We start from the raw sequence: 13600 nt of genomic DNA on the forward strand, positions 1-13600 counted from the left end.
ACACAGTAATGAAAAGGCATCAGAGACTATCAGTACTATGTCTCACTGACTCCCAGGTGTTGGCTTTCTATTGCAACATCAAGTAATTTTGCCCACCAGGGCCCAATTCCCACATTGCACCTGACCCTGTATTAGGCAGAATAAGATCATGAAAGCTAAAACAGAGGATAGTCATTGCAGTGTTGAAAGGAGAATGATGTTTAATTTAGGTTGTATAATTCAGGTATAGGCATCACTTAGAGCTGGAATTAGATTGTCTATAAATAAATAATAGTAAAAGAGAGTGGATTAATTCAACTACTTGTATTACGTGTTCTATAAATTTAGCCTAAGAGGAAATACTGACCCTACAGACCTTACGGCTTCCCAGGTGGCGCTAGTGGTAAAGAACCTGCCTGCAGGTGCAGGAGACATGAGAGACTCGGGCTCAATCCCTGGGTCTGGAAGATTCCCTGGAGAGAGTCATGGCAACCCACTCTAGTATTCTTGCCTGGAGAATCTCATGGACAGAGGAGCCTGGAGGGCTACAATCCATAGCGTCACAAAGAATCAGACACGGCTGAAGCAACTTTGTATGGACACACACAGGCCTTATAATATATACAATAAACCAGATAGATGGGAATACATATATAAAAGCATATCAGAGAGCAGGCTAATATAGACAGAGTATGAAGTGATAGGTCAGCCATACTCTTCACTGAGATCATTGTTACCTCTCTGAGCTACTAGCCAAGAAGACCAACTCAATCAACTGACCAATCAATCAACTACTCATTGCAGAAATCTTGAGGAACTAATTGGCACTGTGTTATCAAGAGCCTTGAAAATATTCATATACTTTGAGTCAATGATTCTGCACATGGAAGCAATGTGAAATGAGAAAAAAATACATGTTTAAATACAAAGATATTCACTAAAGTACTATTTACAAGAGCCAAAAAGAAATCAATTCATGTAATCAGTCTTGAAGCATTGGGTTGGGCAAAAAGTTCACATGAGTTTTTCCATAGTATGTTATAGAAAAATCTGAATGACATTTTTGGTCAGCCCAATATAATTAAATGTTTTTCACCACATTTAAACCAAGGGTAGATTTTCTGCCTATATGATAACTTGACCCTGAGAGAGAGCTGGGGGTTATGCAGGTAAAGGAGAGATGGTAGAGAAGATGAGAAAGGCCCACCTTGACCCACAGGATAGTGTACCTATGATACTGGGCAGGAGCAGGCAGTGTTCTTGAACCTGGGCCTTATGGCAGTAAAAACGTTAGACCATAGTCCTTTCTCCCCTCAAGAAACTTAACCTTGAATGGGGGAAGATAGACCATGAGAAAGATAACTTCAGGTAATTCAGCATTTCCTGAAATGTACCTGAGATACTCTATGCAAAAAAAGTTCTATGGCCAAATAAATTGAGGAACACTTTGTACTCACATTCCTCCTTGGAGATTAGGATGCTCACATGAAAGCACATATTAAATTCTCTAAGTTCTGAGAAACAGAAATCCAGCATAAACCAGACTCGTCTGAACACAGGACCTTTGCTTGCTAAATACCTAGTTACATCCAGTGGAGCCAATAGGCCATAGAAGATTCTTGGGAATGCTGTTCTGGCTTATGCAGTACCTCAAGATCTCAGGGAGTTCATGCAATCAGGATCTCACAATTGTTCAAGCATACCTAGTTCCTTAATCTTCTAGGTTAAAAACAGAAAGATTACAGGCAACAGAAATGGGCCCATCTTGGTTATTTAAAGAAAAATCTCACCAGTTGATAGCAGAAGCTCCTCTGTGCCTGGGAAGGATAGACGGGTGATAAATGATGGAACCATGCTTGGGGCCATCAATTACATCCATGGGGATGAATTGTGTGCAGAAAGGAAGCACATTGAGCTCAGCACCCACGGATCTGTAGGCCTCTGCCACCTCCTTTATGGTCTTGCCCTTGACTCTCCATCTAGGGAACTTGAACACAGGGGTCCCATTTTTCTCTGCAGCCAATGCTGAGCATGAAAGAGAAGATTATTTTCATCAAAAAAGTTTGGGCCATAATTTTGTATTACTATGAGTTCACACATTGTAATTTCATGAAACATCTATAAATAAAACATGATGAAGAACAATTTAGATTCTGACCATCTCATGGCCCAAGGTAGCTGCTTTAAGCCCCACTGTATAAGTTTAAGGTGTACAGCATAATGATTTGACTGACATACATCATGAAAATGATTATCAGAGTAAGCTCAGTAAACATTCTTCATCTGATATACATACAAAATAAAGGAAGTAGAAAAGATTTTTTATTATGATGATAATGCTTTGGATTTACCCTCTTAACAACTTTCATATGTAACATACAGCAGTATTCATTATATTTATCAGGTTGTACATTATATCCCTACTCCTTACTTATCTTATAATTGGGAGTTTTTACTTTCTGACTGCCTTTATCCAATTCTCCCAGTAACAGGAACTAGAATAAACACCAGAGCTGCTTCTTTCAAGAAAATAAACTTAGAGTTATCATAGATATTATTTCCCAACCAATATATTGCATCATACCAGTGATTTATAAAGATTCAAGTCACAAGCCAAGGTTTCTAGATGCTAGTTCTTATTCTCTACCTGTAGACTGTTTCTACTGGGTTGACCAAAAAGCTCATTTGGGTTTTCTGTACCATCTTACCAAAAAAATGAACCAACTCTTTGGTTAACCTAATACCTGTTTCTTGCCCTTTTTTTCAACATAGCTAAAGTGAGCAAATCAGAATCACACTGTAGGTTTGCTTTGAGGATGGCTATTTTCTTTACCTACTGTTAAGAGTCAAGCAGCCATCGCTATAATTTGTCTGAGATAAATGTGTTCTTTATAAGTCCACATCAATTGCTATCATTGGATGTGGGCTTCCCTGCATTCATATTGGCACCTCTGCATCAGACATTATTCTACATGTCTTATAGAACCTTTGGAAAGTCAAAAGCGTAACTCAGGAAAAACATATGCTTGGAAATTCCTCTGATGGACCTGATGATTACCACATTGGTAAGTGGAGAAACTCAGTACAACGGGGGCCTGCATCTTTGTCTTGAGGCCCACAAGAGAAGGGAGAATGTTTGAGTCTGTATCCACCATACAAATGGACTTGGCCTGAGAAGGCCAAGTGCAGAGTCCATGATCCAGTTGCTCCAAGATACACTCACCAAGTGGGTCAGCTTTTCCATCTTTGTCTGGAACTGTGAACACTCCCACGACTCGGTGGCCTTCTTTGCAGAGATGACTATAGACCTCCTGTCCAAAGAGGCTCTGACCAATAAGTGCTACTTTCAACTTGTTTTTGAAACAAACCTGTGAAACAATTCAGTAGTGACAGATATTAGTATGGATGGGTTTCCCTGGTGGCTCCATGGTAAAGAATCCGCCTGCAGTGCAGGAGACACAGGTCTGATCCCTAGGTGGAAAAGATCCTCTGGAGAAGGAAATGGCAACCTACTCCAGTATCCTTGCTTGGGAAATCCCATGGACAGAGGAGCCTGGCAGGTTACAGACCATGGGGTCACAAAAAAGTCAGACACGCTTTAGCGACTAAACAACAACATTAGTATGGATAGAAGATACACGGATAATAAATAATCTTTTCTCAATAATACCAGATAGTAAGGACTACAAAAGGCTTAAAGGTTTACAAAGTAAAATATTTATTGACATACACTGAACTCAGACTACATGCTACATACTGCAAGTAATTTCACACCTAAGTATTCCTCATTTTCCCTTTGTTTTCACTCACATGATTATTCATTATAATCATTGAGATTGCATATATTTTTACAAGGTATTTCAACTCCTTGATAAAATGAAACCAGATGTTAACAAATAAGCCCAAGTTTCACAGTTAAAAAGAGTGTAATTCTCAGCAAGATCTACCTCAATAAAACAATGGTTTTATGCCCCACAATTTAGAAATAAGAGCTGATTCATCTCTCACCTCCAAAAAAAAGCCAAGAATCAACATCTAGTAAAATATAGAGGCCAAAGCCTAGTGCCACCCACCCCTTATTAGTTGTGTGACCTCAAGTAAGTGACTTCTATTTGCCTTTTTTTCTCATCTATAAAATGCAGATAACACCAACTCACACAATTCTGATTGAAGTAGATGACAATATCTATTAGGCTTAAAGCAGTGTCTGACACACAGCACTGTGTAAGTAAAAGCTTTAATAATGTTTTAAAGGTTTTGCCACATAGTAGACAATTCTATGTTTTTTCACATAGTCTAGAATTCCAAAATTCTTGGTAAGTAATAGTAATCTAAACTCATTTGGTTTCAAGATCTGGATTGATCTAATAAAATGTTTTTCTATAGTCTTTGAAGGTGTCTTATAAATTAACACAAAATCATTTGGCTTCAAACTTGACTGAACTGACAATACTATTTATAGTCTTTAATATAGTATGCTTTGCTGCAGAGAAAATCAATCATGTGCTTAGTTACAGATACTAACCCAGACCCTGCTATAAAGTGCACGTAAGTTTCTACGTACCATACAAACTCTATTAAATGTGAATAACTCTGAACCCCAAACACATTTGGCCCCACAGGTTTTAGAGAAGAAATTGAGGTCTGCCCATTATTTCATTCATTTAATCTTCACAACTATCCTGTTTTCTTACCCCTCATTTTGTATCATTCTATGAATGAAGAAACCAAGGCTTAGAAAAATCTAGTTTATCACCAAGGTCATACTGGCAAAACAAGGCAAAGGTGGGACTTGAATCCAGGGCTGTCAGACTCCAAAGCCCACATAGGTACTTAAAATGAGCCAGCACTGCCCATCTCTTCCAACTTATTTTTTTCAAATTAAAAAAAGAAATTGGAGTATAATTGCTTTACAATGTTGTGTTAGTCTGCCTTCTTTTTAGAACACTACAGTGATGCACAAAAATACACTGATGGCCAATAAATATAAACATCATATAGATAAGAATGGCACTAACAGAGTTAAAGTTTTTAAGGACTGTCTTTAAGCAATTATACCTTTTGTAAATTCTCCCAAGAGGAAGTCTTTTCACAAAGCTTAAGGTAACGTGTTGACGTGACGATTGTTAAGATGGTGAAGAGAGTCACCAGGTGAAGCAGGCTGGATGCAGGATTGTGCATGTAGGGATGGTAATCAGAGAGTCATGACCTCCTATGTGAATCCTGTTTTGGCAAAGAACCAACCCCGGCTCCCCAGAGTTCTTTTCATCTTTCATTCCACCACATTAGAATTCAGCTCCACAGGATTTGGACATAGAACATTTTTCCTTCAGTTTGAATAGGATTCATTAATGTTCCAGAAAGTCATTCTAAATTAGCAAAGCCTCACTGTTAAACTCTGACTATAAGAAACTTAAATTTCCCTTATTTCCTATTTTATTTATTTATTGGTTTAAATTTTTTTAATTAAAAAAATTTTTTTAACTTTTTATTTTATATTGGAATATAGTCAATTAACAGAGTTGTGATAGTTTCAGGTGGACAGAAAAGGGACTCAGCCATACATATACATCTATCCATTCTCCCCCAAACTCCCCTCCCATCCAAGTTGCCACACTGAGTGGAGATCGCTGTGCTACACAGTAGGATTTTGTTGGTTATTCATTTAAACTATAGCAATATGTATATGTAGGTTCCAAACTCCCTAACTATCATGTCTTCCCCTCATTCTTCCCTCCTGGCAACCATAAGTCATTGTCTGTTTCTGTTTTGTAAATAATTTGTATCATTTCTTTTTAGATTCTGTAGAAATATCATATGACATCCCTTATATAGGAATTCACTTTACTAAGGGCATAAATGACATCCCTTTTTAGGCATGAACTTAAAAGCATGCAGGTTCACACCTTCCCTGTGAGCTCATAATTAATCAATTAGGGTTTGGGTTTAAAAATTCCTTTCAAGGGCCAGCCAAAGTTTCTATCCCCAAAGAGCCTAAAGCTTCAACATCTAACAGATTCTTACAAACAGACAGATTTACTCTGTAAGAACAGCTCAATTTGCCTACAGATAACACGTAACTATTCATTTCCTCTCATTCAAAAACTCAAAATGTTTGGTAAATACTCTATTTTCAGATCCTATAATTAATGCTGTTGCTTGATACAGAACCAATGCGCTTGCTAGCCTAGAAAATTTGGCTTTTACCTCACACCATTACCAATGCCAAATATTTTAAGACTTCCTAAATATTAGTCGTAAAACAATCAAGGGCCATGAGGATGAGCTGACTCAAATGTAGTGTGCCCCCAGCTGTCATCTCATTATTGGGATTTCAATTCCTAAATCAACAGTCCCCCAGAAAGTGTTTAAAGAAACCATGTCAGTATCTCTGGAAATTCTACATTCACTGAAACACTTTCTGAGCTTAGTGGTAAAACTGAAACTATAAAGGCAAGTTTCTAACAGAAAATTTCAGAGTTAATGATTTTAAGTGTTTATCGTGAGTTAGTATAATTCTAAAGAACTGTACTGGGATGTTTTACTTTAGTCTTATTTCTCCAAGTATGATCTGAGGACTGACGGTCCGTGTTGGCAGAATCAGCTGGAAGGAAATGTTAAAAATGTGGTTTCCTGGGTCCCACCCCTGATTTACTGAGTCAGACCCTCAGGAAGTTGGCATTAACTCAAAAGCATATGAGGAAGTTTGGACCCTATCTCTGCACCATATTAGCCCAGGAAGCTGCATTTTAACAAGCTCTCCATTGACTGACAGGCATATGCAAATCAGCAAATCTCTGGTGTTTAGAGTGTGTGTCCATCCCTCCAAAATGTGTCTGCCCTGGGGAGTCTGGGTCAGAAAGAAGTGGTGAAGTAATAGCAAACATTTTAATGAAACCCTGGGGTGTGTCAGGTATTTAATATATGTTATCTCATTTTGATTGCCCAATGACTCTCAGAGACAGCCATTAATAAGTTGTTTTACAGATGAAGTGGAGAAGGGGATGGCAACCCACTCCAGTATTCTTGCCTGGAGAATCTCATGGGCAGAGGAGCCTGGCAGGCAACAGTCACCAAGAGTCAGACATGACTGAAGCAACGTAGCACAGATGAAGAAATTAAAATAGAGAGATTAAGATACAGCCTGGAGTCCAATCATTACTAAGTGGTAGCTCTGAGATTCTAACCCAGTTATCACGTCAGTGCCATCATTCTTCTATAACACCAGCTGCTGGGTATCACTTAAAATCTGAATAATAATAGTAACTTATCCTATAACTTACTATTATTATTGTCATAAGGATTTAGTGGGATAAAGCCTGTAATGTGGCAATGCGTGGTGTGTGGCAATAGTAAATGCTCAAAAAATGAAAACTATACAGAAGAACTATACAAAAAAAGATCTTCATGACTCAGATAACCATGATGGTGTGATCACTCACCTAGAGCCAGACATCCTGGAATGTGAAGTCAAGTGGGCCCTAGGAAGCATCACTACAAACAAAGCTAGTGGTGGTGATGGAATTCCAGTTGAGCTATTTCAAATCTTTGAAGATGATGCTGTGAAAGTGCTGCACTCAGTATGCCAGCAAATTTGGAAAACTCAGCAGTGGCCACAGGATTGGAAAAGGTCAGTTTTCATTCTGATCCCAAAGAAAGGCAATGCCAAAGAATGCTCAAACTACTGCACAATTGTGCTCATCTCACACACTAGCAAAGTAATGCTCAAAATTCTCCAAGCCATTTCAACAGTACGTGAACTGTGAACTTCCAGATGTTCAAGCTGGATTTAGAAAAGGCAGAGGAACCAGAGATCAAATTGCCAACATCTGTTGAATCATTGAAAAAGCAAGAGAGTTCCAGAAAAACCATCTACTTCTGCTTTATTGATTACACCAAAGCCTTTGACTGTGTGGATCATAATAAACTGTGGAAAATTCTGAAAGAGATGGGAATACCGGACCACCTGATCTGCCTCCTGAGAAATCTGTATGCAGGTCAAGAAGCAAGTTAGAACTGGACATGGAACAACAGACTGGTTCCAAATAGGAAAAGGAGTACGTCAAGGCTGTATATTGTCACCCTGCTTATTTAACTTAAATGCAGAGTACATCATGTGAAATGCCAGGCTGGATGAAACACAAGCTGGAATCAAGATTGCTGGGAGAAATATCAATAACCTCAGATATGCAGATGATACCACCTTTATGGCAGAAAGTGAACAGGAACTAAAGAGCCTCTTGATGAAAGTGAAAGAGGAGAATGAAAAAGCTGGCTTCAAACTCAACATTCAAAAAATGAAGATCATGGCATCCAGTCCCATCACTTCATGAGAAATAGATGGGGAAACAACGGAAACAGTGAGAGACTTTATTTTTGGGGGCTCCAAAATCACTGCAGATGGTGACTGTAGCCATTAAATCAAAAGACGATTGCTCCTTTGAAGAAAGCTATGACCAACCTAGACAGCATATTAAAAAGCAGAGACATTACTTTGCCGACAAAGGTCTGTCTAATCAAAGCTATGGTTTTTCCAGTAGTCATGTATGGATGTGAGAGTTGGACTATAAAAAAAGCTGAGCACCAAAGAATTAATGCTTTTGAACTGTGGTGTTGGAGAAGACCCTTGAGAGTTCCTTGGCCTGCAAGGAGATCAAACCAGTCCATCCTAAAGGAAATCAATCCTGAATATTCATTGGAAGGACTGATGCTGAAGCTGAAACTCCAATACTTTGGCCACCTGATGTGAAGAACTGTCTCCTTGGAAAAGATCCTGATGCTGGGAATGACTGAAGGCAGGAGGAGAATGGGACAACAGAGGATCAGATGGTTGGATGGCATCACCAATTCGATGGACATGAGTTTGAGTAAACTCCGGAAGTTGGTGATGGACAGGGCGTGCTGCAGTCCATGGGGTCGCAAAGAGTCAGACATGACTGAGCGACTGAACTGAACTGAACTGAACTGAAATGTCAGCTAGTATTCTTATTATACTACAAGTAATACCCAGGTAAATAAAAACGATGATAATGAACCTTTCCTATGGGAGTGTACCATGAGGCAGGCACTCTATTGAACCCCTTTCACTAATTAAAAAAATGTATCAAATCCTTAACATACATCATTAAGACTCACTGTGATCCATTTTACAAATGAGAAAACAGGACTCAGGGAAGTTAAGTAACCTGGCCACAGATAATAATAATAATCATCTCAGATCAGATCAATCACTCAGTCATGTCTGACTCTTTGCGACCCCGTGAATCACGGCATGCCAGGCCACCCTGTCCATCACCAACTCCCGGAGTTCACTCAGACTCACGTCCATTGAGTCAGTGATGCCATCCAGCCATCTCATCCTCTGTCGTCCCCTTCTCCTCCTGCCCCTAATCCCTCCCAGCATCAGAGTCTTTTCCAATGAGTCAACTCTCCGCATAAGGTGGCCAAAGTACTGGAGTTTCAGCTTTAGCATCATTCCTTCAAAAGAAATCCCAGGGCTGATCTCCTTCAGAACGGACTGGTTGGATCTCCTTGCAGTCCAAGGGACTCTCAAGAGTCTTCTCCAACACCACAGTTCAAAAGCATCAATTCTTGGGCGCTCAGCCTTCTTCACAGTCTAACTCTCACATCCATACATGACCACAGGAAAAACCATAGCCTTGACTAGACGAACCTTTGTTGGCATAGTAATGTGTCTGCTTTTGAATATGCTATCTAGGTTGGTCATAACTTTCCTTCCAATTTCATGGCTGCAGTCACCATCTGCAGTGATTTTGGAGCCCAAAAAAATAAAGTCTGACACTGTTTCCACTGTTTCTCCATCTATTTCCCATGAAGTGATGGGACCGGATGCCATGATCTTCGTTTTCTGGATGTTCAGCTTTAAGCCAACTTTTTCACTCTCCACTTTCACCTTCATCAAGAGGCTTTTTAGTTCCTCTTCACTTTCTGCCATAAGGGTGGTGTCATCTGCATATCTGAGATTATTGATATTTCTCCCGGCAATCTGGATTCCAGCTTGTGTTTCTTCCAGTCCAGTGTTTCTCATGATGTACTCTGCATAGAAGTTAAATAAGCAGGGTGACAATATACAGCCTTGACGTACTCCTTTTTCTATTTGGAACCAGTCTGTTGTTCCATGTCCAATAATAATAAGGAGTAAAGGCAGGATTCAAACTCAGATCTATTTCACTTCAGCAGATGTACTTCTATTGCTTTCCTGTGTTGATGGTCTTCCTCCTCCCATCTTTTCTTTTTTTTTTTAAAGAAAAATTTGGCAATAGTTTGACAGGTCAGTTATGGGATACAGTTTCATCAGACTTTCTAATGGATTACCATGGTGGTCCTGACATGGGAGACAGTTATCATTTGTTAAAGGGTGAAGGCTGGTGACCAGAGGACATTCTTTGAGATACTCTCAGTGCTTGTTTTGTTTGTTTGTCATAGTCAGAATTTATTAGGATTTGCAGAAGCATGAGAGGATGTACCACAAAAGTTTGACTTTACAACGAGGAAGTATGGTATCAATGTACAGTGTTGTCAGCAAAACTGGGATACAGAGCAGAGGTTCACATTTTTTAAAGCTGATGGATGACATCTACTCTTAAAATAAAATCCTTAAAATAAAAATGGGGAGTCCAGCAGAATCTGTTACATCTGAATCGGTGATGCCATCCAACCATCTCATCCTCTGTCTTCTCCTTCTCCTCCTGCCCTCAATCTTTCCCAGCACCAGGGTCTTTTCCAAAGAGTCAGCTCTTGGCATCAAATGGCCAAAGTATTAGAGCTTCAGCAACAGTCCTTCCAATAAATATTCAGGGTTGATTTCTTTTTGGATTGACTGAATTAATCTTACTGTGCAAAGGACTCTCAAGAACCTTCTCAAGCACCATAAATCAAAATCATCAACTTTTGGGCACTCAGCCTTCTTCATTATCCAACTCTCACATCTGTACAGGACTATTGCGTGGTGAAGTGAAGTGAAAGTCGCTCAGTCATGTCTGACTCTTTGTGACCCCATGGACTGTACAGTCCGTGGAATTCTCCAGGCCAGAATACTGGAGTGGGTGGCCTTTCCCTTCTCCAGGTGGATCTTCCCAACCTAGAGATAGAACCCAGGTCTCCCACATTGCAGGCGGATTTTTTACCAGCTGACCCACCAGGGAAGCCCAAGAATACCGGAGTGGGTAGCCTATCCCTTCTCCAGGGGATCTTCCTGACCCAGGAATTGAATCAGGGTCTCCTGCATTGCAGGAGGATTCTGTAACAACTGAACTATCAGGGAAGCTCCCTGTTGCATGGTAGGGGCTGCAAATCAGTGACCTGACAAGAGGATTATATTTGGCCCACAGAGCATTAGTAAAAGAACTATGATAAGATTTTTGGGAGGTTTTGCATTAGCAGGCTGAATTTCTGACTTCTCTTTAAAAATCAGGAGGCTTGTCAACCATGATCAACATTTCCAAGTGGCAATGGTCAGCTGGAGCTGACCAGGGGATGCTGTCCTTCAACTCTGAATGTGGTTTACTCAGTCCAGCCCAAATGCCTCATTCGTCTTACCTGTGTGGCCTCTGTGGGCATTTTTGTTTGGGATTCCTACGCTAAAGGCAACCAGAAGAGTCCCTGTCCTAGTTTGGTTGAATGCCTATTCGTATTTTATTCCCCATTTTTATTTCCATTTTGTTATTATTCTTTACCTAAAGGCAAGTTTAATCATTTGTCCTAGTAATCTATGAACTCCTTGAAAGCAGGGACTATTTATCTCTTCTTTTTTTTCCTTCTTTTTTGGCTATGAGACTCTGAAAAAGTTTTTTAACTTCTCTGCATCTCAGTTTCCTGTTTTGTAAAATGAGCATATTAATATTACTTACCTCACTGAGATGTTATGAAGACTAAATGAGTATATGCAAAGCATTTGTAACAGTACCTGTTGCATATAAAGTCCTAGACCAATGGTATTTATTATTATTTCTTCAGGATTTAGACAGTACATAATATATATAAGTGCTCAGTACATAATATATAATTTAATGTGGTTTGAAGTTGAATTTGAGGGTCCTAAATTAAACTAGACACCAAAGCAGAGGGTCATGCAATAAAGAAACAAGTCAAGGACCTAGTTGCTAGAACTAGGATGTAAAGTCAGTACTTGGTTCTAAGAAGCAGGGTAGGGTCCTCTTGAAATGGATCATAAAGTAACCCCAAGTCCTGAACCCAGAGCACCAGTCATGCTTGTCTCAGACACTGGCAGAGGAGCTAAGTAACAGGTTGCCAAATAAATATAATGCCTAAGTAGCCCCCGTCATTGGGAGAAATTAAGAAGCAGTCAGCCAGGCAAGATACTGGAGGTGGACAATAATAGCTCATTGACAAGGGTTTTATTGCTAGATACAGTGAGAGTTGGACTGTGAAGAAAGCTGAGTGCTGAAGAATTGGTGCTTTTGAACTGTGGTGTTGGAGAAGACTCTTGAGAGTCCCTTGGACTGCAAGGAGATCCAACCAGTCCCTCCTAAAGGAGATCAGTCCTGGGTGTTCTTTGGAAGGACTGATGCTAAAGCTGAAACTCCAATACTTTGGCCACCTCATGCGAATAGTTGGCTCATTGGAAAAGACTCTGATGCTGGGAGGGATTGGGGGCAGGAGGAGAAGGGGACAACAGAGGATGAGATGGCTGGATGGCATCACCGACTCGATGGACGTGAGTTTGGGTAAACTCTGGGAGTTGGTGATGGACAGGGAGGCCTGGCGTGCTGCGATTCATGGGGTCCCAAAGAGTCGGACACGACTGAGCAACTGAACTGATAGTTGCACTATTTAAAAAGATCCAGCCATATCATTAAGCTGAGATCATTAAATAACTGTAAGGCCATTTCTTTAAGACAGAGAATTAATTATGCCAGGAAGTGTTTTAAGTAAATTTTCTCCTTGGATTTTATTAAATTCTGAGAGATTTTTTTTTTTCATTCTTCCTTGATTCTGGTTTAATACAAACTCAAAAGTGCTGTGTGATTTTAAAAAGTTTTTTAAGATGAAGGTACAATGTATAAAAAAGATCTTCATGACTCAGATAATCACGATGGTGTGATCACTGACCTAGAGCCAGACATCCTGGAATGTGATGTCAAGTGGGCCTTAGAAAGCATCACTACAGTGGAGGTGATGGAATTCCAGTTGAGCTATTTCAAATCCTGAAAGATGATGCTGTGAAAGTGCTGCACTCAATATGCCAGCAAATTTGGAAAACTCAGCAGTGGCCACAGGACCGGAAAAGGTCAGTTTTCATTCTCATCCCAAAGAAAGGCAATGCCAAAGAATGCTCAAACTACCGCACAATTGCACTCATCTCACACGCTAGCAAAGTAATGCTCAAAATTCTCCAAGCCAGGCTTCAGCAATATGTGAACCATGAACTTCCTGATGTTCAAGCTGGTTTTAGAAAAGGCAGAGGAACCAGAGATCAAATTGCCAACATCTGCTGGATCATGGAAAAAGCAAGAGAGTTCCAGAAAAACATCTCTTTCTGCTTTATTGACTATGCCAAAGCCTTTGACTGTGTGGATCACAATAAACTGTGGGAAATTCTTCAAGAGATGGGAATACCAGACCACCTGACCCTGCCTCT

General features: G+C 40.0%; 1 protein-coding gene across 1 annotated transcript in view; it reads right to left on the reverse strand.

Annotated features, from left to right (window-relative positions):
* Positions 1-13600, reverse strand: part of ALDH1L2 (aldehyde dehydrogenase 1 family member L2) — a 60790-nt gene that overhangs the window by 43669 nt on the left and 3521 nt on the right. The window contains exons 2-3 of the mRNA NM_001191391.1: positions 3203-3347; positions 1770-2004 (exon numbers count right to left, since the gene is read on the reverse strand). Coding sequence (NP_001178320.1) covers positions 1770-2004; positions 3203-3347 — 380 coding nt within the window. The remainder of the gene's footprint in view (positions 1-1769; positions 2005-3202; positions 3348-13600) is intronic.

The sequence above is a fragment of the Bos taurus genome, chromosome 5 (assembly GCF_002263795.3).
Source record: "Bos taurus isolate L1 Dominette 01449 registration number 42190680 breed Hereford chromosome 5, ARS-UCD2.0, whole genome shotgun sequence".
Classification (NCBI taxonomy): domain Eukaryota; kingdom Metazoa; phylum Chordata; class Mammalia; order Artiodactyla; family Bovidae; genus Bos; species Bos taurus.